Source organism: Oncorhynchus keta, chromosome 10, assembly GCF_023373465.1.
Source record: "Oncorhynchus keta strain PuntledgeMale-10-30-2019 chromosome 10, Oket_V2, whole genome shotgun sequence".
NCBI classification, from domain to species: domain Eukaryota; kingdom Metazoa; phylum Chordata; class Actinopteri; order Salmoniformes; family Salmonidae; genus Oncorhynchus; species Oncorhynchus keta.
The window spans coordinates 80,930,877-80,955,876 of record NC_068430.1 but is presented as its reverse complement, the minus strand read 5'-3'; the positions used below and the strand labels follow the sequence as shown (position 1 = coordinate 80,955,876).

At 44.5% G+C, this 25,000-nt stretch overlaps 1 protein-coding gene and 1 pseudogene across 1 annotated transcript in view; one reads left to right on the top strand and one right to left on the bottom strand.

Annotated features, from left to right (window-relative positions):
• The window catches only part of LOC118371730 (MYCBP-associated protein), a 15,003-nt gene extending 2,931 nt beyond the window's left edge, over positions 1–12,072 (bottom strand). Inside the window, 5 exon segments of the mRNA XM_052526119.1 lie at positions 1,926–2,032; positions 7,193–7,337; positions 7,340–7,354; positions 8,103–8,227; positions 11,730–12,072. Coding sequence (XP_052382079.1) covers positions 1,926–2,032; positions 7,193–7,337; positions 7,340–7,354; positions 8,103–8,227; positions 11,730–11,796 — 459 coding nt within the window. The 5' untranslated portion in view covers positions 11,797–12,072.
• Positions 12,073–12,701: 629 nt separating this feature from the next.
• LOC127931959 (GTP-binding protein Rhes-like) lies at positions 12,702–14,681 on the top strand (annotated as a pseudogene).
• Positions 14,682–25,000: the final 10,319 nt, after the last annotated feature.

The following is a 25,000-nucleotide window of genomic DNA, read 5'->3' as shown; positions in this document are numbered from 1 at the left end:
CATGTTTCCACTAGTGGTAGTATATATATATAGACCCCAATGTGGATGGAGCATCCTCCTTCCCTCTAAACATTACATGTTTATTGCTGGGCAGGAAGTTAAGTGATGCAGGCATTAAACTGTTCCTTCTCCCAATGTGACCTGACCTCCATTCCTCACTAACCCACATCTCTCCATCCTTATCAGTTCCTGCAAACTAATTAAGTAATTGCCTTTCCTTTACTCAATACATTCCAAGCTTATAATTGCCTCCATCATATACAGTTGAAGTCGGAAGTTTACATACACTTAGGTTGGAGTCATTAAAACTCATTTTTCAACCACTCCACAAATTTCTTGTTAACAAATTATAGTTTTGGCAAGTCGGTTAGGACATCTACTTTGTAGATGACACAACCATTTTTTCAACAATTGCTTACAGACAGATTATTTCACTCATTGTATCACAATTCCAGTGGGTCAGAAGGTTACATATACTAAGTTGACTGTGCCTTTAAACAGCATGGAAAATTCCAGAAAACTATGTCATGGCTTTAGAAGCTTCTGACATCATGGGAAAATCAAAAGAAATCAGCCAAGACCTCAGAAGAAAATGGTAGACCTCCACAAGTCTGGATCATCCTTGTGAGCAATTTCCAAGCGCCTGAAGGTTCCACGTTCATCTGTACAAACAATAAGTATGAACACCATGGGACCACGCAGCCGTCATACTGCTCAGGAAGGGGACGCGTTCTGTCTCCTAGAGATGGACTTACTTTGGTGCAAAAAGTGCAAATCAATCCCAGAACAACAGTAAAATGAGTCCTACATCGACATAACCTGAAAGGCCGCTCAGCAAGGAAGAAGCCACTGCTCCAAAACCGCCATAAAAAAGCCAGACTATGGTTTGCAACTGCACATGGGGACAAAGATCATACTCTGTGGAGAAATGTCCTCTGGTCTTATGAAACAAAAATAGAACTGTTTGACCATAATGACCATCGTTATGTTTGGAGGAAAAAGGGGGAGACTTGCAAGCCAAAGAACACCATCCCAACCGTGAAGCACGGGGTGGCAGCATCATGTTGTGGGGGTGCTTTGCTGCAGGAGGGACTGGTGCAGTTCACAAAATAGATGGCATCATGAGGAAAGAAAATGATGTGGATATATTGAAGCAACATCTCAAGACATCAGTCAGGAAGTTAAAGCTTGGTCGCAAATGGGTCTTCCAAATGGACAATGACCCCAAGCATACTTCCAAAGTTGTGGCAAAATGACTTAAGGACAACAAAGTCAAGGTATTGGAGTGGCCATCACAAAGCCCTGACCTTAATCCTATAGAACATTTGCGGGCAGAACTGAAAAAGCGTGTGCAAGCAAGGAGGCCTACAAACCTGACTCAGTTACAGCAGCTCTGTCAGGAGGAATGGTCCAGAATTCACCCAACTCATTGTGGGAAGCTTGTGGAAGGCGACCGAAACATTTGACCCAAGTGAAACAATTTAAAGGCAATGCTACCAAATACTAATTGAGTGTATGTAAAACGTCTGACCCACTGGGAATATGATGAAAGAAATAAAAGCTGAAATAAATCATTCTCTCTACTATAATTCAGACATTTCTCATTCTTAAAAATGTCAGGAATGGTGAAAAACAGAGTTGAAATGTATTTGGCTAAGGTGTATGTAAACTTCAAACTTCAACTGTACACTCCTCCTACAGATAACCATTAACTTCTGGTGTAGAAACCAGACTATGGTAACTCCATATCTCAATAGGATACCTGATAATTAACAATATGTTAAGTTTAGAGTCAGAACCCATCAGAGAGATAGATAGATAGAGAGATAGAGAAACATTGTCATTGTAACACTGATTGAAGAGCATTATAACCAAAACCATTCTTTTTGTTAGAAGGTATTTTCAAACATGGTATGTTCTCTCACCTCAGTCTCTCCCCTGGCCTGCATCTCTGTCCTGAAGTCCTCCAGACTACCCAGAATGCTGTGGGGGAGGACCATCCCTTGGGCATCGAAGCGAGGTCCCCCCGGTCCTGACAAAACCACACTACAACATCACCTCTCCATTAACTAAACACTATTCAAATTCTAAATACTTGATTCATCCCACGGGGGCCATTATGTAGGCAGGAGAGTAGATATACAGTGACTCCCTCCAGCCATTATTATGAAGCAGCACCAGTGGAGGCTGCTGAGGAGGACGGCTCCCAGCCATAATAATGGCTGAAGGAATGGAGTCAATGGAAATGGCATCAAGCCGTCCTCCCTCACATCTTTTATATGTTTGATACCAGTCTAGTGACTCCCTCCCAGCCATTATTATGAGCCGTCCTCCCTCAGCAGCCTCCACTGAAGAGCACACGACATAACAACGGACAGCACCAATAGTTCTATACAGCATGAGGATGAATGATACCAGTCTAGTGACTCCCTCCCAGCCATTATTATGAAGAGCCGTAACAAACGGACAGCACCTCCAGCCTCAGCAGCCTCCACTGAGTCCTCCCCTCAGCAGCCTCCACTGAAGAGCACACGACATAACAACGAGCCCTCCCTCACAGCCTCCACTGAAGAGCACTGCGACATAACAACGGACAGCACCAATAGTTCTATACAGCATGAGGATGAATGATAACAGTCTAGTGACTCCTCTCAGCCATTATTATGAGCCGTCCTCCTCAGCAGCCTCCACTGAAGAGCACACGACTTAACAACGGACAGCACCAATAGTTCTATACAGCATGAGGATGAATGATACCAGTCTAGTGACTCCTCCCAGCTGAGCCGTCCTCCCTCAGCAGCCTCCACTGAAGAGCACACGACATAACAACGGACAGCACCAATAGTTCTATACAGCACCCCCTGAAGCCACATTATTATGAGGTCCTCAGCAGCCTCCACTCAGCAGCCAATAGTTCCACTGAAGAGCACACGTCCTCTAACACCAGGGACAGCACCAATAGTTCTATACAGCATGAGGATGAATGATACCAGTCTAGTGACTCCTCTCAGCCATTAGACTTATGAGCCGGTCAGCTCCCCTCAGCAGCCATGAGGTCCACTGATACCAGTCTAGACCCAGCCATTATTATGAACCGTCCTCCTCAGCAGCCTCCACTGCACACAACATAACAACGGACAGCACCAATAGTTCTATACAGCATGAGGATGAATGATAACAGTCTAGTGACTAAAGAACTGTCAAAACAGATGAACTGACTTAAGGTGAAGTGGACAGCACCAGGGTCAGTTTCCTTCAAACAGCATGAGGTCAGCTGTACCCCCTCTGAATGATAACCTCTAGCACCAGGGTCAGCTGTACCCCTCTAGCACCAGGGTCAGCTGTACCCCTCTAGCACCAGGGTCAGCTGTACCCCTCTAGCACCAGGGTCAGCTGTACCACCTTAGCACCAGGGTCAGCTGTACCCCTCTAGCACCAGGGTCAGCTGTACCCCCTCTACCAGGGTCAGCTGTACCCTCTAGCACCAGGGTCAGCAGCATGAGGGTGACCCCCTCTAGCACCAGGGTCAGCTGACAGGGTCCTCTCACCAGGGTCATTACACTCTTGTCAGCTGTTTTGCCATCACTGTAAAGCAGCTGACATACACACACAGACAGCACCAATTTATTAAACTATAAGAATTAGTGTTTGAGTTTTGATAACAGTCTGGGAAGTGACAAAGAGCTGTCAAACCAGGGCACAAATAATAATATAAATAATAATCAATAATTTTGCTCTTTATTTAACCATCTTACATATAAAACCTTATTTGTTAATCAAAAATTCAGTGAATATCTCACCACAGGTTAATGGGAAGGGTACCCCTTGAAAGGATGCACATAACTCTGCATGTTGGGTTGTATTGGAGAGTCTTAAATCTTAGTCTTAAATCATTTTCCACACACAGTCTATTCCTGTATTTAGTTGTCATGCTAGTGAGGGCTGAGAATCCACTCTCACATAGGTACGTGGTTGCAAAGGGCATCAGTGTCTTAACAGTACAATTTTCCAAGGCAGGACACTCTGAGCGCAGCCCAATCCAGAAATCTGGCTGTGGCTTCTGATTCAATTCACTTTTCACAGAACCGCTTGTTGCAATTTCGATGAGGCTCTTTGTTCAGATATCGGTAAGTATAGTTTTATCATGCTGGTAATTTATGAACATTTGAACATCTTGGCCATGTTCTGTTATAATCTACACCAGGGCACAGCCAGAAGGGACTGGCCACCCTCAGCAAAGCCTGGTTCCTCTCTAGGTTTCTTCCTAGGTTTTGGCCTTTTCTAGGGAGTTTTTCCTAGCCACTGTGTTTCTACACCTGCATTGCTTGCTGTTTGGGGTTTTAGGCTGGGTTTCTGTACAGCACTTTGAGATATCAGCTGATGTAGCAAAGGGCTATATAAATAAATTATATTGATTGATTGACTGGATGCAGGGTCATGAAAGGGATAACGAGGGCAGTTGTTTGTGTCATCCATTTCAGGAAAGTACCTGGGTAATTGCGCACCCAACTCACACTCAGGTGCTTCGCTGTATTACATTTGGCACACAAAAATCACACAATGATGGAAAGTCCTGTGAGTTGTCCTTGTTAATGCAGACAGCCTTCATTTTGTAAACACATTGAACATAGTTGCGGAGAGTCCCTGTAATCCTAATCATTCAGGTGACAAAAAACATCACCCAGACAGGCCAGTCGAGTGAGAAACTCATCATCATGCAAGAGATCAGACAAGTGAAAAACATCACCCAGACAGGCCAGTCGAGTGAGAAACTCATCATCATGCAAGAGATCAGACAAGGAAAAACATCACCCAGACAGGCCAGTCGTAGTGAGAAACTCATCATCATGCAAGAGATCAGACAAGTGAAAAACATCACCCAGACAGGCCAGTGAGAGGTGAGAAACTCATCATCATGCAAGAGATCAGACAAGTGAAAAACATCACCCAGACAGGCCAGTCGAGTGAGCCCAAACTCATCATCATGCAAGAGATCAGACAAGTGAAAACAGAACCCAGACAGGCCAGTCGAGTGAGAAACTCATCATCATGCAAGAGTGAAAAACATCACCCAGACAGGCCAGTTTTCATCATGTGAAAAACATCACCCAGACAGGCCAGTCGAGTGAGAAACTCATCATCATGCAAGAGGTCAGACAAGTGAAAAACATCACCCAGACAGGCCAGTCGAGTGAGAAACTCATCATCATGCAAGAGGTCAGACAAGTGAAAAACATCACCCAGACAGGCCAGTCGAGTGAGAAACTCATCATCATGCAAGAGATCAGACAAGTGAAAAACATCACCCAGACAGGCCAGTATTGAGAAACTCATCATCATGCAAGAGATCAGACAAGTGAAAAACATCACCCAGACAGGCCAGTCGAGTGAGAAACTCATCATCATGCAAGAGGTCAGACAAGTGAAAACATCACCCAGACAGGCCAGTCGAGTGAGAAACTCATCATCATGCAAGAGATCAGACAAGTGAAAACATCACCCAGACAGGCCAGTCGAGTGAGAAACTCATCATCATGCAAGAGATCAGACAAGTGAGAGTGAAAAACATCACCCAGACAGGCCAGTCGAGTGAGAAACTCATCATCATGCAAGAGATCAGACAAGTGAAAAACATCACCCAGACAGGCCAGTCGAGTGAGAAACTCATCATCATGCAAGAGATCAGACAAGTGAAAAACATCACCCAGACAGGTCAGTCGCAAGAGTGAGAAAACTCATCATCATGCAAGAGATCAGACAAGTGAAAAACATCACCCAGACAGGCCAGTCGAGTGAGAAACTCATCATCATGCAAGAGATCAGACAAGTGAAAAACATCACCCAGACAGGCCAGTCGAGTGAGAAACTCATCATCATGCAAGAGATCAGACAAGTGAAAAACATCACCCAGACAGGCCAGTCGAGTGAGAAACTCATCATCATGCAAGAGATCAGACAAGTGAAAACATCACCCAGACAGGCCAGTCGAGTGAGAAACTCATCATCATGCAAGAGGTCAGACAAGTGAAAAACATCACCCAGACAGGCCAGTCGTCGAGTGAGAAACTCATCATCATGCAAGAGGTCAGACAAGTGAAAAACATCACCCAGACAGGCCAGTCGAAAGTGAGAAACTCATCATCATGCAAGAGATCAGACAAGTGAAAAACATCACCCAGACAGGCCAGTCGAGTGAGAAACTCATCATCATGCAAGAGATCAGACAAGTGAAAACATCACCCAGACAGGCCAGTCGCAAGAGGTCAGAGAAACTCATCATCATGCAAGAGATCAGACAAGTGAAAAACATCACCCAGACAGGCCAGTCGAGTGAGAAACTCATCATCATGCAAGAGGTCAGACAAGTGAAAAACATCACCCAGACAGGCCAGTCGAGTGAGAAACTCATCATCATGCAAGAGGTCAGACAAGTGAAAACATCACCCAGACAGGCCAGTCAAGAGGTCAGACAAGTGTGAGAAACTCATCATCATGCAAGAGGTCAGACAAGTGAAAAACATCACCCAGACAGGCCAGTCGAGTGAGAAACTCATCATCATGCAAGCAGTCAGACAAGTGAACATTATGGTCAGTAAATGAAGACTTTAAGCTCGTCTCTCAATTCAAAAATAAGTGTCAATACTTTGCCCCTTGGTAACCAGCGCACCTCTGTATGTTGTAAAAGCGTTACACGGTCGCTGCCCATATCATTGCATAATGCAGAAAATGCACGTGAGTTCAGGGGCCTTGCTTTAACAAAGTTAACCATTTTCACTGTAGTGTCCAAAATGTCTTTCAAGCTGTCAGGCATTCCCTTGGCAGCAAGAGCCTCTTGGTGGATGCTGCAGTGTACCCAAGTGGCATCGGGAGCAACTGCTTACACCTGCGTTACCACTCCACTATGTCTTCTTGTCATAGCTTTTGCACCATCAGTACAGACACCAACATGAGCAGCAGCTACGTGACCTGTTTGTCTACACCACTGGTCACAGACACCTGGTCCTGAATGGCTATAGTGTGTTGCAGGCTTTTGCACCAGCCCTGCTCTAAAACACACCTGATTGAACTAATCACGGGCTTGAGAATCCCACACCCCGGTAGCTCTCTAGGACCAGGAATGGTGACCACAACCGTGATACACCCCACCTGTACTTCACACCTCTGGCCAGAAGGGGCAGTGTAGCCAGCTCACCTGTGTAGTCCAGTGGCTGTGTGGTGGTGTCCTGGGCCAGGGGGCGGGCCACCGCTACCCTCACCCCCTTTCTGATGTCATCAGGTGGGCGGGTCTTACGCACCAGCACGCGGGTCACAGCTGCAGGTTTCTGGGGTTCTTTAGGGGCTGGGGCACCCGCAACTATGGACAATACACACAAACACACAAACACACACACACAAAAGGATGGCAGGTCGCCTAGCAGTTAGAGGGTTGGGACAGTCACTATAAAGTTGCTACTTCAAACCCCGAGCCGGAAAGGTGGATAAATCTGCCCAGCTAATCTCCACCATGAACTGCTCCCGGCACCTCTCTGATTCAGAGGGTTAAATGAGGAAAACACATTTTGGTTGAATGCATTCAGTTGTGCAACTGACTACGTATCCCCTTACTATTATGTATGCATACACACACCTTACATACACACACACCCAAACAGCCCAAACATATTTATTTTGCTCCTTTGCACCCCATTATTTTTATTTCTACTTTGCACATTCTTCCACTGCAAATCTACCATTCCAGTGTTTTACTTGCTATATTGTATTTACTTTGCCACTATGGCCTGACTTTTTTTTTGCCTTTACCTCCCTTCTCACCTCATTTGCTCACATCGTATATAGACTTGTTTCTACTGTATTATTGACTGTATGTTTGTTTTACTCCATGTGTAACTCTGTGTCGTTGTTTGTGTCGAACTGCTTTGCTTTATCTTGGCCAGGTCGCAATTGTAAATGAGAACTTGTTCTCAACTTGCCTACCTGGTTAAATAAAGGTGAAATAAATACATTTTAAAAATGTAACAACACCCACACACACAAACATACACACACACATTATGTACACACATGCGCACACACAAACATTATGTACACATGCACACACACACCTTCTCCAGGTCCTCAGGTCTGATGGCCAGGGCCTGGATGTCCTCTCCTTTAAGAGTGGGGCTCTGAGGCTGCTCTTCACTCAGACACGAGGAGAAATCCTCTGACACTTTCAGACGTTTCTTCTCTGGAGACGAGAGGACAGGATGAGGACAGGAAAGAACCAACTGTTTCATTCCAAGCATATGGGTTCAACATGGCACCTGTTCAAATTATGAATAATAAACCAAGCTTCCCCATTTCTGAGTGTATTTGTTTTGGCTTGCACTGGGGGAAACACTGTTTCCATGAGACCAGGGAACTACTGAACCAACAGCATCTGACTTTACCAACACGAACCCATAGACCAGGCTACATCTGAACTACTGAACCAACAGCATCTGACTTTACCAACACTAACCCATAGAACTACTGAACCAACAGCATCTGACTTTACCAACACGAACCCATAGACCAGGCTACATCTGAACTACTGAACCAACAGCATCTGACTTTACCAACACTAACCCATAGACCAGGCTACATCTGAACTACTGAACCAACAGCATCTGACTTTACCAACACTAACCCATAGACCAGGCTACATCTGAACTACTGAACCAACAGCATCTGACTTTACCAACACTAACCCATAGACCAGGCTACATCTGAACTACTGAACCAACAGCATCTGACTTTACCAACACTAACCCATAGACCAGGCTACATCTGAACTACTGAACCAACAGCATCTGACTTTACCAACACTAACCCATAGACCAGGCTACATCTGAACTACTGAACCAACAGCACTGACTTTACCAACACTAACCCATAGACCAGGCATCTGAACTACTGAACCAACAGCATCTGACTTTACCAACACTAACCCATAGACCAGGCTACATCTGAACTACTGAACCACCACATCTGAACTACTGAACCAATAGCATCTTTACCAACACTAACCCATAGACCAGGCTACATCTGAACTACTGAACCAACTACTGAACCAACAGCATCTGACTTTACCAACACTAACCCATAGACCAGGCTACATCTGAACTACTGAACCAATAGCATCTGACTTTACCAACACTAACCCATAGACCAGGCTACATCTGAACTACTGAACCAACAGCATCTGACTTTACCAACACTAACCCATAGACCAGGCTACATCTGAACTACTGAACCAACAGCATCTGACTTTACCAACACTAACCCATAGACCAGGCTACATCTGAACTACTGAACCAACAGCATCTGACTTTACCAACACTAACCCATAGACCAGGCTACATCTGAACTACTGAACCAACAGCATCTGACTTTACCAACACTAACCCATAGACCAGGCTACATCTGAACTACTGAACCAACAGCATCTGACTTTACCAACACTAACCCATAGACCAGGCTACATCTGAACTACTGAACCAACAGCATCTGACTTTACCAACACTAACCCATAGACCAGGCTACATCTGAACTACTGAACCAACAGCATCTGAACAACACAGACAGCATCTGAACTACTGAACCAACAGCATCTGACTTTACCAACACTAACCCATAGACCAGGCTACATCTGAACTACTGAACCAACAGCATCTGACTTTACCAACACTAACCCATAGACCAGGCTACATCTGAAACTACTGAACCAACAGCATCTGAGCTTTACCAACACTAACCCATAGACCAGGCTACATCTGAACTACTGAACCAACAGCATCTGACTTTACCAACACTAACCCATAGACCAGGCTACATCTCTAGACCAGGCTACATCTGAACTACTGAACCAACTATCTGAACCAACAACATCTGACTTTACCAACACTAACCCATAGACCAGGCTACATCTGAACTACTGAACCAATAGCATCTGACTTTACCAACACTAACCCATAGACCAGGCTACATCTGAACTACTGAACCAACAGCATCGGACTTTACCAACACTAACCCATAGACCAGGCTACATCTGAACAACTGAACCAATAGCATCTGACTTTACCAACACTAACCCATAGACCAGGCTACATCTGAACTACTGAAACAATAGCATCTGACTTTACCAACACTAACCCATAGAACAGGCTACATCTGAACTACTGAACCAACAGCATCTGACTTTACCAACACTAACCCATAGACCAGGCTACATCTGAAATGTAGACCATAGACCAGGTGATTTGAACTGCTAGCAAAGCTATTGTTACATCACCTACTGACCTCCTGACCTTGAGAGAAAGAGTGGAAGCAGAATATTCATACACACTAACATAGACACACACACACTGAACCACACATCTGACTTTACAACACTAACCCAGACCACACTGAACACAGCACACTTTACACACACATAGACAGGCACACTGAAACTGAAGTTATGCAGCATCTGACTTACCAACACTAACCCATAGACCAGCTGCTACACACACACACACACACACACACACACACACACACACACACCAACTGCACACTACCAACACTAACCCATAGACCAGGCTACATCTGAACTACTGAACACTGACACTAACCATAGACCAGGCCACATCTGAACACCACATCACTAACCATGACCACACACAACATAGACCAGTTATACTGAACCAACAGCATCTGACTTTTCCAACATCTAGACCAGGCTACATCTGAAACTGAACCAACAGTGCATCCAACTGCAACAAGAGTCTGTCCCTGGTTGCACCATGACCACCAGGCTCACACAACCCACAGACTTTACCAACACTCATCTTTTGAGTCTGTCCCACCTATGTCGAGAACCATGACCAACCCCACACAACCCACCGCTCATCTTTTGAGTCTGTGAACCTGGTTACCATGACCACCACACAACCAACAGCTCATCTTTTGACAAGAGATGAAAAGAATCTTTCTATCTTTTTAACAGGGAGAAGCAGAGCAGGATTTCTACCCCCCCCCTCCCTGCCACCTGTTCTGAGGCTCAGTACATTCTGTGGTTTTCAGGGACCCTAAGGTACATCTGAACACCATGGAGAGTGAGGGAAGGTCACAGAAGGGATAAAAGGAAAAACTGCAGGAGTCTCATCCTTCATAGTGGGTGTCCTTGGCACACAATGGAAGGCTCCGAAAAACGGGGACACTGAGGCTCCACATGCACTCGCACATTTTGTGATTGCATCCTCATTATGTACACACACACACCAGCGTTCACACAAAAGAAGACCATCTGAACTCTGAACACACAACACTAACCCAGATAAACACACACAGAACTAAACCAACGACAGAGCCCCAGTTACGTAAACAAATACACACCTATGCCTCGAGAATGTCTCTTTTACAGAGTAAAGACAGGAAATTGAGTGGTGGTCTTGTTCCTATCTCTCTTCTTTGACAACCCTCTCTTTTATTTAAATTTTATTTAAGTGGGTGTCACTTATTTTACCAGGTAAGTTGACTGAGAACAAATTCTCGTTCATGACTATCTACCCGGCCTGCTACATTCTTCTCACCCTCCTCCCCCACACACGTATGGACTAACGTTAACAAACAGAGAGAGGTCAGGAGGATAATGTTAAGTGTGCATTGTGTTTAGTTAGCGAGCTAATAGTATAACAGCTATGTTAGCTAGCTATATTCTTACATACCTGGCGGGGTCCGAGGTCTCGCCTCCTTTTTGGGAGTTTTGCCAGTGGATTTGCCTAGACTTGCCATGTCAATGCTTAGGCTAGCTAAGGTAACGTTAGTTAGTTGTAGCCTAGCTAGTTAGTCAACTCGGCAGCTGAGCAAGTTGTTTTAGCTAAAGTAAATTGGTGTCACGCAGGGAGACAAGAAAGGCAAAATTTTCCCTAAACTGTGACATTAATACAATTTATACAAAAGCAACTTGTTCGTTGAGTAAACTTTTGATAGCTAGCATCTAGCCTTGTCATTCGTGTCTCTTTCTCCCCGCTGCCTCGCGGTACCCATGGCAACGGACGCTTGGCTGCTGTTAAAGGGATGCTCACTTTCTGTCGGACAACAATTAAATCCAACATCGCCGAATGAGAATTTACCTCGAAGAAAATTAATCAAGCCTAATTCTAGGCGGTAGGCAGCACAAAGTAACACATACTATTTGTATAAAATTGCAACTATGGCACTTTGGTGATCCTCGTATATATATATATATGTTGACGATGCTCTCATGTTTTGTTACTCAATACATTAGGCCTTTATTTGTTGGAGTATTTAATCACAAAATGTAATGAAAAGGAAAGGAAAGAAAATGTCATTGATCTCGCCAATAGTGAATAGGCTTGTAAGGCTTATTTCAGCTCATACAAAAAGGTTAAAGTCCGGATGTGTCACCGTGTGCCAGCAGTTGGTATTGTTGATATTGAATTCAAAACACCAGATTATCACAATCTCCCATAGCCTCAATTTATCCAACCTCCACAGGGTGCGCAATACCCCCAGAGTGCCTGTCTTGGCGGTGCACATTGCAGTAGAACTGGCCGCTTCCATTGTTCCATAATCGTCGAACACTCGGTGTCCTCCGGGAGAACATAACAATCTCTCCGCTTCTGTCAATCAGCAGTTCTGGCAACTAGCTGTTGGGAGAGACGAGCAGATGACCCATGCCGTGTGACGCGGACGAGCCAGGCGCGTGCATGGGTATATAAACAACACCAAAAGACATCTGTTTCTGTACCACCCAGACTAGATGTGCGCAAACACACAGGTGTCACGAGGACCACATGTAGTTTCCAAACCTCACAGGTTGTAATATTACAGGATCCACCCAGGCACCCACACTGCCCTACAGGCTAGTATAGGCTACATTTCACATGCCACTTAAGTGAGACAACATTATGGAGGTAAAAGGTAAAGCCATCAACTTGCTCACCGACCACCACAACCAACATGCCCGACGCCCATCAGCGGGCTGAACCTTCTCAGTTCCCGGGACCAGAGCCCTGAGCCCCGGCTCCAAGGTCCTGCTGGCATACAAAAACGTAACCCAGCACCTGAACTCACCGGGGCTCAAAGCCAGCATGGGTTTCCTTAAAATGGTCACGTCTCAGTGGAAGCACCAGGAAAAGAAGGGGAGGGTGGTGCGGTCCCAAAGCACAGCTAGCTGGCTTCCACCTCCCTCCGATGGCCACACTTGCAAGAGGTCGCCACTGGACCAGCTATCCGCTCTGGTTCTCCAGGGGCAGATTCGGTTAGGCGAGGACGAACCAAGGCTCGCCCAGGACTCTCCGCAGGACCCGCTGAGCTCCACCAAGCCTCAGAACTGCAGGCGCATCGTGGTTCTGGGTGCGCCCCGGGTGGGCAAGACTTCAATCTTGCGACGGTACCTCTGGGACGGCTTCGTGGAGGAGTACCAGCCCACCTCCGAGGATTTCCTCCGGAAAATGTTCCACATCCGCGGGGAGACGTATCAGATCGACGTACTGGACGCCTCCGGGAGAGAGGAGCTTCCCGGCGAAACGCAGGCTCTCCATACTAACCGGTGCGTAACGGGAATGTAAGGCAATAACGGGAGTCCTTATCATGGTCTCTATGTTGGAGCTGGAGGTGCCTCAACAGTTGTTGTTATCGCAGTGTTAAAGATGTACATTCACACAAATGAATAAGTCTCTCTCTCCACGTAGATGTGGTGTGCGTAAAAGTGGACATGCTTGCTTTATAAACGATGAGAGAGAATATAAATATGTGTATATGGACGTATAAGTTATGGATAGAATAGCATATAGAATATAATAAAACATAATATAATATAACCTTTATCCCAGAAGGAACTTCAGTTCAAATTGCTAATGAGAATATGACAATGTAGGCTGTAATGAAAATATAGGCTATAATATTTCGGTCTCCTCCTGTGTTTTGTATAGGTGACATATTCCTTCTGGTCTTCACCCTGGACGACCGAAGCTCGTTCGAGGAGGTGTGTGCCCTGCGCACTGAGATCCTCGCGGCCAAAACCAAGCTCCTCAAGCCCACCAGGCCGGGCCAGAGCGCACGGGTCCCCACGGTAGTCTGCGCTAACAAGGTGGACTTGTCCCCAGCGGAGAGAGTACTTTCCCGGGCAGAGGTGCTCCGAGCCCTCGGTGAGGACTGCGCCTACTTCGAGACCTCCGCCAAAGACCGCACTAATCTGGAGGAGGTATTCGAGGCTCTGGCTAAACGGGGCGGGTTGCCAACGGAAACTAGTCCGTCGCAGCACCGCAAAGTTTCGATTCGGTCGTACCAGGCGATGAAAGAGTGCAGAGCGGCCGGGAGAGGGAGCCAGGCCACCGTTTGTAAGGCTCCGTGTGGGGCGCTGTATCCGCTCGCTCGACGGCCGAGTTTCAGCACTGATCTCCGTCAAGTCCTCGGCCCCGACGGACGGAAGCCGGGCAAGCCGCTGGAGAAGTGTCAGATTCAGTGAAGGAACCAAAGACAGACTGGACTGGTTTATAAGGGTGTGTGGAGCGAGGAAAAACAAGCATGTTTGATTTCCACAAATGCATTCTGCTAAATGTAGATATGACTGTGAATAGTATTTGCACCAGGGACTTGAACTCTACTAATAGCCCACCAAATGTGCAGAATTTGTGCAATTGTGGGTCTCAATCTAATGTGAAATATATATTTTTGAAATGAATAAAAAACATTTTTGATCATGTATTATAGTGTGCGTCTCCTTTAGGGGCGGAAGAGGGAGAGAGTGGGAGTAAGAGGACATTGAGTCAGGGACTTGACTTCATTGACTTTATAGCATAACACATTTCATGAGTCCTACAGACAGAAATAGAGAGAGAGAGTGAATAGTGGAGAAAGAGAGAGTGTGTATGTGTGTGTGTGTGTGTGTGTGTGTGTGTGTGTGTGTGTGTGTGTGTGTGTGTGTGTGTGTGTGTGTGTGTGTGTGTGTGTGTGTGTGTGTGTGTGTGTGTGTGTGTGTGTGTGTGCGTCAGACAGAAAGGCAGAGCAGTATTGACTGCAGCAGAGTCGTGATCAACCAGAGGGTTGTACTGTACTACCTAGCCTACACAACTCACTGTCTGCAGTAGACTGTTTCTGGTTGCTAAATCCTCTATACATTCCGTCTATGAATCAGATTTTTTCACACACATACATCTGTAACTCCATACTATAGAGCCCTGTTCTATATATTCACTATGATGATTATGATGATGATGGTGATGTAATGATGATAATGAGGATGAGGATGATGATGGTGGTGATGATGATGAAGGTGACGATTACGTTGTTGTTTATGATGATGATGGTGGTGATGATGATGACGGTAATGATGATGATGGTAATGATGATGAAGGTGACGATTACGTTGTTGTTTATGATGATGATGGTGGTGATGATGATGACGGTAATGATGATGATGGTAATGATGATGATGATGATGATGATGATGATGAAGGTGACGATTACGTTGTTGTTTATGATGATGAATAGGCGTAATGACACTGACAAAAGAGTCGTAGGATATTTTTTCAACCGCAATCAGTGCACCATTGTTCCATGAATGAGGGTGCGCGTGTAGCGTCCTTTGTGAGAGTGTGCGTCCTTTGTGAGAGTGTGCGTCCTTTGTGAGAGTGTGCGTCCTTTGTGAGAGTGCGTGTCTACTTGCAGGGCCGGTGAAAGCCTTTCAACACAACAGAGGCTGCTGGGAGTTTCTGAGTTTCCATAAAACAACAGCTACTTGTGTTTCTGCTGTTAGATTTCCACTCATATAATCTCATAGCCTGGATATTTCCTTTGTGTGTGTGTGTGTGTGTGTGTGTGTGTGTGTGTGTGTGTGTGTGTGTGTGTGTGTGTGTGTGTGTGTGTGTGTGTGTGTGTGTGTGTGTGTGTGTGTGTGTGTGCGTGCGTGTGAGAATAGGTGTGTGTGTGTGTCCAAACTAGGTGTTATTATGGCTATTGTGTAGTGTAAATGGGATTATTTATCCCCTAGTAAAAACATCATAACCGCTTTTCTCATAAACTGTATGAATGAGTCTTCTGGCTGTTCCACATGCTTAAAGGGGCAACCTGTGATTTGAAAAACGGATGGGTCTGGAGCAGTGTAACCACTTTACAAAGCTATGGATGCCAGGATCTACCATCCATGAGATAGTTATAACCATAGAATTAGGAATTATAATTAATGAGGAACTAGAACCCGGGAAGGCAAAGTTTTCCCATTTTTAACCATTTCATGTGTCTGACGGTAAACTCCGCCTACCCGGAAGGCCCAGAGAGCAAATCAAGTGCACCCATAGGTCTACCGCTGGCCAATCAGATATCTCATATCACGTGTCTGAACAGCTTTCTCGAGACCGTAGACTGTAAAAAAAAAAAATAACCATTGAATAAACAGCAAAGCGGGTACCGTGAAATAGCAAAACTTTTAAAACTATCACTAGAGAGAGAACCAAGGAATACAGCAAATAGTTGCTGTTTTTATGAGTAAATTAATGTTTAAGTTGTTATTCAGCACTGTTACTTTGTTCCACACTTTTCTAAGAGATAAAATATGCCTTCTCCGGTCCGTTCACTCAACCAGCACTGCAGCTGCAATGAATGACAATAGCAAAGTACTCTGATAATCTCGCGTTATTAGTGGCCTGAGTCTTTTTTAATATGGAGGAATATTTCACTTTCTCCGGTCATAGGAGTAACAACACGAATTGGCGCATGAAATAATGCAGTGTGACTTGAATTATGACATCAGCTGGAAGAATATCTCCCTTTCTCAGTGGAGGGAGGGAGAGCGGGGAGGGACCGACGCTGCTCTCACTCCCCAACGCTTTGAACACACCGACTGTGTCGTTGCATTTTGGCACACCAGAAGTACATTAATTTCCTATGGAACGCTGCGTTTGCCGTGCAGCATTGCGTTGCAGAGGCAGTGGTAATACGTTCTGTGTGGTGCATACGTTGGATTTATCGAACATATGCGTCAAACTGTATGCGTTAAACAGGTTTGACAGAAATGGTAGCAGAAGGTGAATGTTGCACACATATCTAGATGATGCTGCCTACTATTTTCCGCCTCAATACAGTTGGTGTGTTTGAAGCGTTTTTACGCCTCATGTCCGCCAAATTGCGTCGAACACTTTGTGCTCCAGCGGAAGTCATTCCTTTTCAATGGAGCAGTCCGCAATACTAAGGTGCGTTCTATGTACCACATGCGTTCAATATTTTAAGCTTGTGTGTTGCGTTACTGTGTAGTGGTACAAACAGAAGCACACACACACACACACACACACACACACACACACACACACACACACACACACACACACACACACACACACACACACACACACACACACACATACTGCAACTAGATAGAGGTTAGCTAGTTGAAAAGCGAAGCGCCTGTGCGTCTAGTATGGAAAATGCAGGCTAGGCATCTGGCAAAACAAAACCTCTATGCATCTGGAGGACATTGGGCATGATCACACGTCCGTCGATCACACCGACAACCTCTTTGTGTTTGGGTACACCAGAAGTACATCCATTTCCAATGGAGCGCTGCGTTTGCCTTGCAGCATTGGCGAGGCAGTTGCTGTGTGTTCTGTGTGGTGCAAAAGTCATTTGTGTCGAAGTAACAAATATTTATTACTAGAACGGGGGCAGGCAGAGGTCAGTAATCCAGGTCAGAGCCCAAAAGGTACAGAACGGCAGGCAGTCTCAGGGTCAGGGCAGGAAGAGGTCAGTAATCCAGGTCAGAGTCCAAAAGGTACAGAACGGCAGGCAGGCTCAGGGTCAGGGCAGGAAGAGGTCAGTAATCCAGGTCAGAGTCCAAAAGGTACAGAACGGCAGGCAGGCTCAGGGTCAGGGCAGGAAGAGGTCAGTAATCCAGGTCAGAGTCCAAAAGGTACAGAACGGCAGGCAGGCTCAGGGTCAGCGCAGGAAGAGGTCAATAATCCAGGTCAGAGTCCAAAAGGTACAGAACGGCAGGCAGGCTCAGGGTCAGCGTAGAATGGTCAAAACCAGGAAAACTAGAAAACAGAAACTACAAACAGACAGGAGCAAGGAGAAAACCGCTGCTAGGCTTGACGAACAAAACAAACGGGCAGCAGACAAGCAGAGAACACAGGTATAAATACACAGGGGATAATGGGGAAGATGGGCAACACCCGGAGGGGGGTGGAGACAACCACAAAGACAAGTGAAACAGATCAGGGTGTGACTTGAGTAAGTTTACCAACAAGAAGGACTGCTGCTCCACCTTCCTGTTCAAGTGAGCACAGCACAACAACAGTTAGTCCAAAACTATGTCTTGTATACTGGTGCATAAATGATGTAATATGCCAGGGAGATATGTATACTGTAGCTAAGAAAGTAATACTAAGTGTATGTTGTGTAGTAAGCTGTTAGTAGCCCATGTGTCTCACCCTAATAATTTGGTCCCTTTCCCCCTCAGAACTTAGCCTACTGTTCTGACTTGGTGGTGCACATGTAGCCTATAGCCTGTTTTAGAGAAATGTCATAATTGAAAATTGAAAAGCTTTCATTGTCTGCTTTTATGCCTAAGGTATTTATCCTACGGTTCTGACTTGGTGTACAGGGAGAATACTGTAAGCACAGCCCATGTGCTGAATCATGTCGCTGTACATTTCAATAGTACTGAACAAATAGTTATATTGACTACGTCCGTCCCTAGCTCGCTCATTAATGTCTTGTTATGGCTGGCCTCTTATCTGCTCATCGTTCCCTGATGCCATAGGTTGTACATCTGAATCGTTGTATTGCTTACATAGGTCTAACTCATTAGTATCTTATTCATCGTTTTAGGCAACGTTAGAATGATTTCATTGTTTTGCTTACTTTGTGTATTATAATAATAATATATGCCATTTAGCTTTTTTATCCAAAGCGACTTACAGTCATGTGTGCATACATTCTTATGGGTGGTCCCGGAATCGAACCCACTACCCTGGCGTTACAAGCGCCATGCTCTACCAACTGAGCTACAGAACCATTATAATTAGCTCATGTGCTTTTCTCCACAGGCGATACTATATAATGTTGTTGGGTCTGGAACCATGAGGAGGCGATACTATATACTGTTGTTGGGTCTGGAACCATGAGGAGGCGATAATATATATATACTGTTGTTGGGTCTGGAACCATGAGGAGCGATACTATATACTGTTGTTGGGTCTGGAAACCATGAGGAGGGATAATATATAATGTTGTTGGGTCTGTAACCATGAGAAGGGATACTATATAATGTTGTTGGGTCTGGAACCATGAGGAGGGGATAATATATAATGTTGTTGGGTCTGGAACCATGAGGAGGATACTATATAATGTTGTTGGGTCTATAACCATGAGGAAGGGATACTATATAATGTTGTTGGGTCTGGAACCATGAGGAGGGGATACTATATAATGTTGTTGGGTCTGGAACCATGAGGAGGGGATACTATATAATGTTGTTGGGTCTGGAACCATGAGGAAGGGATACTATATAATGTTGTTGGGTCTGGAACCATGAGGAGGGATACTATATAATGTTGTTGGGTCTGGAACCATGAGGAGGATACTATATAATGTTGTTGGGTCTGGAACATGAGGAGGGGATACTATATAATGTTGTTGGGTCTGGAACCATGAGGAGGGATACTATATAATGTTGTCTTGGGTCTGGAACCATGAGGAAGGGATACTATATAATGTTGTTGGGTCTGGAACCATGAGGAAGGGATACTATATAATGTTGTTGGGTCTGGAACCATGAGGAAGGGATACTATATAATGTTGTTGGGTCTGGAACCATGAGGAGGGGATACTATATAATGTTGTTGGGTCTGGAACCATGAGGAAGGGATACTATATAATGTTGTTGGGTCTGGAACCATGAGGAGGGGATACTATATAATGTTGTTGGGTCTGGAACCATGAGGAAGGGAACTATATAATGTTGTTAGGTCTGGAACCATGAGGAGGGGATACTATATAATGTTGTTGGGTCTGGAACCATGAAGGGATACTATATAATGTTGTTGGGTCTGGAACCATGAGGAAGGGATACTATATAATGTTGTTGGGTCTGGAACCATGAGGAGGGGATACTATATAATGTTGTTGGGTCTGGAACCATGAGGAAGGGATACTATATAATGTTGTTGGGTCTGGAACCATGAGGAGGGGATACTATATAATGTTGTTGGGTCTGGAACCATGAGGAAGGGATACTATATAATGTTGTTGGGTCTGGAACCATGAGGAGGGGATACTATATAATGTTGTTGGGTCTGGAACCATGAGGAAGGGATACTATATAATGTTGTTGGGTCTGGAACCATGAGGAAGGGGATACTATATAATGTTGTTGGGTCTGGAACCATGAGGAGGGGGATACTATATAATGTTGTTGGGTCTGGAACCATGAGGAGGGGATACTATATAATGTTGTTGGGTCTGGAACCATGAGGAAGGGATACTATATAATGTTGTTGGGTCTGGAACCATGAGGAAGGGATAACCATGAGAAGGGGATACTATATAATGTTGTTGGGTCTGTAACCATGAGGAGGGGATACTATATAATGTTGTTGGGTCTGGAACCATGAGGAAGGGATACTATATAATGTTGTTGGGTCTGTAACCATGAGGAGGGGATACTATATAATGTTGTTGGGGTAACCATGAGGAGGATACCTGGAACCATGAGGAAGGGATACTATATAAGAGAGGGATACTATATAATGTTGTTGGGTCTGTAACCATGAGGAAGGGATACTATATAATGTTGTTGGGTCTGGAACCATGAGGAGGGGATACTATATAATGTTGTTGGGTCTGGAACCATGAGGAGGGGATACTATATAATGTTGTTGGGTCTGGGAGGGGGATACTATATAATGTTGTTGGGTCTGTAACCATGAGGAAGGGATACTATATAATGTTGTTGGGTCTGGAACCATGAGGAGGATACTATATAATGTTGTTGGGTCTGGAACCATGAGAAGGGATACTATATATAATGTTGTTGGGTCTGGAACCATGAGGAGGGGATACTATATAATGTTGTTGGGTCTGGAACTATATAAGGAGGGGATACTATATAATGTTGTTGGGTCTGGAACCATGAGGAAGGGATACTATATAATGTTGTTGGGTCTGGAACCATGAGGAAGGGATACTATATAATGTTGTTGGGTCTGGAACCATGAGGAGGGATACTATATAATGTTGTTGGGTCTGGAACCATGAGGAAGGGATACTATATAATGTTGTTGGGTAAAACCATGAGGAAGGGATACTATATAATGTTGTTGGGTCTGGAACCATGAGGAAGGGATACTATATAATGTCGTTGGGTCTGTAACCATGAGGAGGGGATACTATATAATGTTGTTGGGTCTGGAACCATGAGGAAGGGATACTATATAATGTCGTTGGGTCTGGAACCATGAGGAGGGGATACTATATAATGTTGTTGGGTCTGGAACCATGAGGAAGGATACTATATAATGTTGTTGGGTCTGTAACCATGAGGAGGGATACTATATAATGTTGTTGGGTCTGTAACCATGAGGAAGGGATACTATATAATGTTGTTGGGTCTGTAACCATGAGGAAGGATACTATATAATGTTGTTGGGTCTGGAACCATGAGGAAGGGATACTATATAATGTTGTTGGGTCTGTAACCATGAGGAAGGATACTATATAACTGTTGTTGGGTCTGGAACCATGAGGAGGGGGATACTATAAGGAGGGGGATACTATATAATGTTGTTGGGTCTGTAACCATGAGGAGGGGATACTATATAATGTTGTTGGGTCTGGAACCATGAGGGGGATACTATATAATGTTGTTGGTCTGTCTGAGGAGGGGATACTATATAATGTTGTTGGGTCTGTAACCATGAGGAAGGGATACTATATAATGTTGTTGGGTCTGGAACCATGAGGAGGGGATACTATATAATGTTGTTGGGTCTGGAACCATGAGGAAGGGATACTATATAATGTTGTTGGGTCTGGAACCATGAGGAAGGGATACTATATAATGTTGTTGGGTCTGTAACCATGAGGAAGGGATACTATATAATGTTGTTAGGTCTGTAACCATGAGAAGGGATACTATATAATGTTGTTGGGTCTGGAACCATGAGGAAGGGATACTATATAATGTTGTTGGGTCTGGAACCATGAGGAAGGGATACTATATAATGTTGTTGGGTCTGTAACCATGAGGAGGGATACTATATAATGTTGTTGGGTCTGGAACCATATAATGTTGTTGGGTCTGTAACCATGAGGAAGGGATACTATATAATGTTGTTGGGTCTGAACCATGAGGAGGGGATACTATATAATGTTGTTGTCTGGAACCATGAGGAAGGATACTATATAATGTTGTTGGGTCTGGAACCATGAGGAGGGGATACTATATATGTTGTTGGGTCTGGAACCATGAGGAGGGATACTATATAATGTTGTTGGGTCTGTAACCATGAGGAAGGGATACTATATAATGTTGTTGGGTCTGGAACCATGAGGAGGGATACTATATAATGTTGTTGGGTCTGGAACCATGAGGAGGGATACTATATAATGTTGTTGGGTCTGGAACCATGAGGAGGGGATACTATATAATGTTGTTGGGTCTGGAACCATGAGGATGTTGTTGGGTCTGGATAGGATATATATAATGTTGTTGGGTCTGGAACCATGAGGAAGGATACTATATAATGTTGTTGGGTCTGGAACCATGAGGAGGGGATACTATATAATGTTGTTGGGTCTGGAACCATGAGGAGGGGATACTATATAATGTTGTTGGGTCTGAACCATGAGGAGGGGATACTATATAATGTTGTTAGGGTCTGAACCATGAGGAGGGATACTATATAATGTTGTTGGGGAACTATATAATGTTGTTGGGTCTGAACCATGAGGAGGGGATACTATATAATGTTGTTGGGTCTGGAACCATGAGGAGGGATACTATATAATGTTGTTGGGTCTGGAACCATGAGGAGGGGATACTATATAATGTTGTTGGGTCTGGAACCATGAGGAGGGGATACTATATAATGTTGGGTCTGTAACCATGAGGAGGGGATTGGGTCTGGAACCATGAGGAGGGGATACTATATAATGTTGTTGGGTCTGGAACCATGAAGGATACTATATAATGTTGTTGGGTCTGGAACCATGAGGAGGGGATACTATATAATGTTGTTGGGTCTGGAACCATGAGGAGGGATACTATATAATGTTGTAGGTCTGTAACCATGAGGAGGGGATACTATATAATGTGTTGGGTCTGGAACCATGAGGAAGGGATACTATATAATGTTGTTGGGTCTGAACCATGAGGAGGGATACTATATAATGTTGTTGGGTCTGGAACCATGAGGAAGGGATACTATATAATGTTGTTGGGTCTGGAACCATGAGGAGGGGATACTATATAATGTTGTTGGGTCTGGAACCATGAGGAGGGATACTATATACTGTTGTTGGGTCTGGAACCATGAGGAGGGATACTATATAATGTTGTTGGGTCTGGAACCATGAGGAGGGATACTATATAATGTTGTTGGGTCTGGAACCATGAGGAGGGATACTATATAATGTTGTTGGGTCTGTAACCATGAGGAAGGGATACTATATAATGTTGTTGGGTCTGGAACCATGAGGAGGGGATACTATATAATGTTGTTGGGTCTGGAACCTTGAGGGGGGATACTATATAATGTCGTTGGGTCTGGAACCATGTTTGCCAGTGACAGTCTCTTCCCATTGAAATATACAGTATTTTTTTCAGCAGAAAGTTCACTAATTGAACCATGTAATTCCTGGTGATTTCCCGAGAGGTTGTTCTTGTTTACACAATGTCTTGTCTGTACGTCGGGTGTATTGTCTATATAAGTGGTTTGTATTTTCCTTCCTTTTTCAACCACACAGGTCTAATACAATCCAAAATGGTAGGCTAACCGCCTCTCTCTGTCTTTATGGTGACTTAAAGAAGAGTAAAGTTAAGGCCACAAAATCTTGCTGAATTTATCTGAACTAACATCTGTCTGAATTTCTGTCGGTGTCCATTTTGAAAGTGCTGAACAAATAGGCCGACCCGGGCCAGCTCGTTGGCACTTGCTTATACTTAGAGCTAAGTGACAATGATATAAAACAAACATTTATACATTCACTGAACATAAACATAACAGCCTAATAGTCACGCCCTGACCTTAGTATTCTTTGTTTTCTTTCTTTATGTTGGTTAGGTCAGGTGTGACATGGGTGATATGTGTGTTTTTGTCTTATTCTAGGGTGTTTGTACTTTCTAGGGTTTTTGTAGATTTATGGGGTTGTGTTCATTCTAGGTGTTTATGATGGTCTATGGTTGCCAAGATTGGTTCTCAATTAGAGGCAGTGTTTATCGTTTCTGATTGGGAACCATATTTAGGCAGCCATCTTTAGTATTTTGTGGGTTGTTGTCGATTGTCTGTAGTTCCCTGTGTCTGCACGCGTTATCATAGTGGCACGTTTGTTTGGTTTAAGTGTTCTTTGTGTTCCTGAAATAAAGAATAATAATAATAATAATAATAATTTGCCATTTAGCAGACGCTTTTATCTTCAGTCATGTGTGCATACAATAAAGAACCCACTACCCTACCCTGGCGTTACAAATGAACTGAGCTACAGTTCTAACCACGCTGCACTTTGGTCCCCTTCATACGACGATCGTGACACTAATGTTTGTGTACGGTTCAATAGTTACAACTCATGTTGGCGTCCGCTATTATTGAAAGACAATGCGGTTCTTTATCGACTTACACAAATCCACAAGGAGTCAGTAGAAACCACATTTGTTGAAGCAAGTCAGCCATATCAGCTGTGTTTTTTTAAAGACAGTAAATGAAGCTGAATTAACTGTTTCGCAGACGAGGCTCCGATGATAGACAGGCGGAGGATTCAC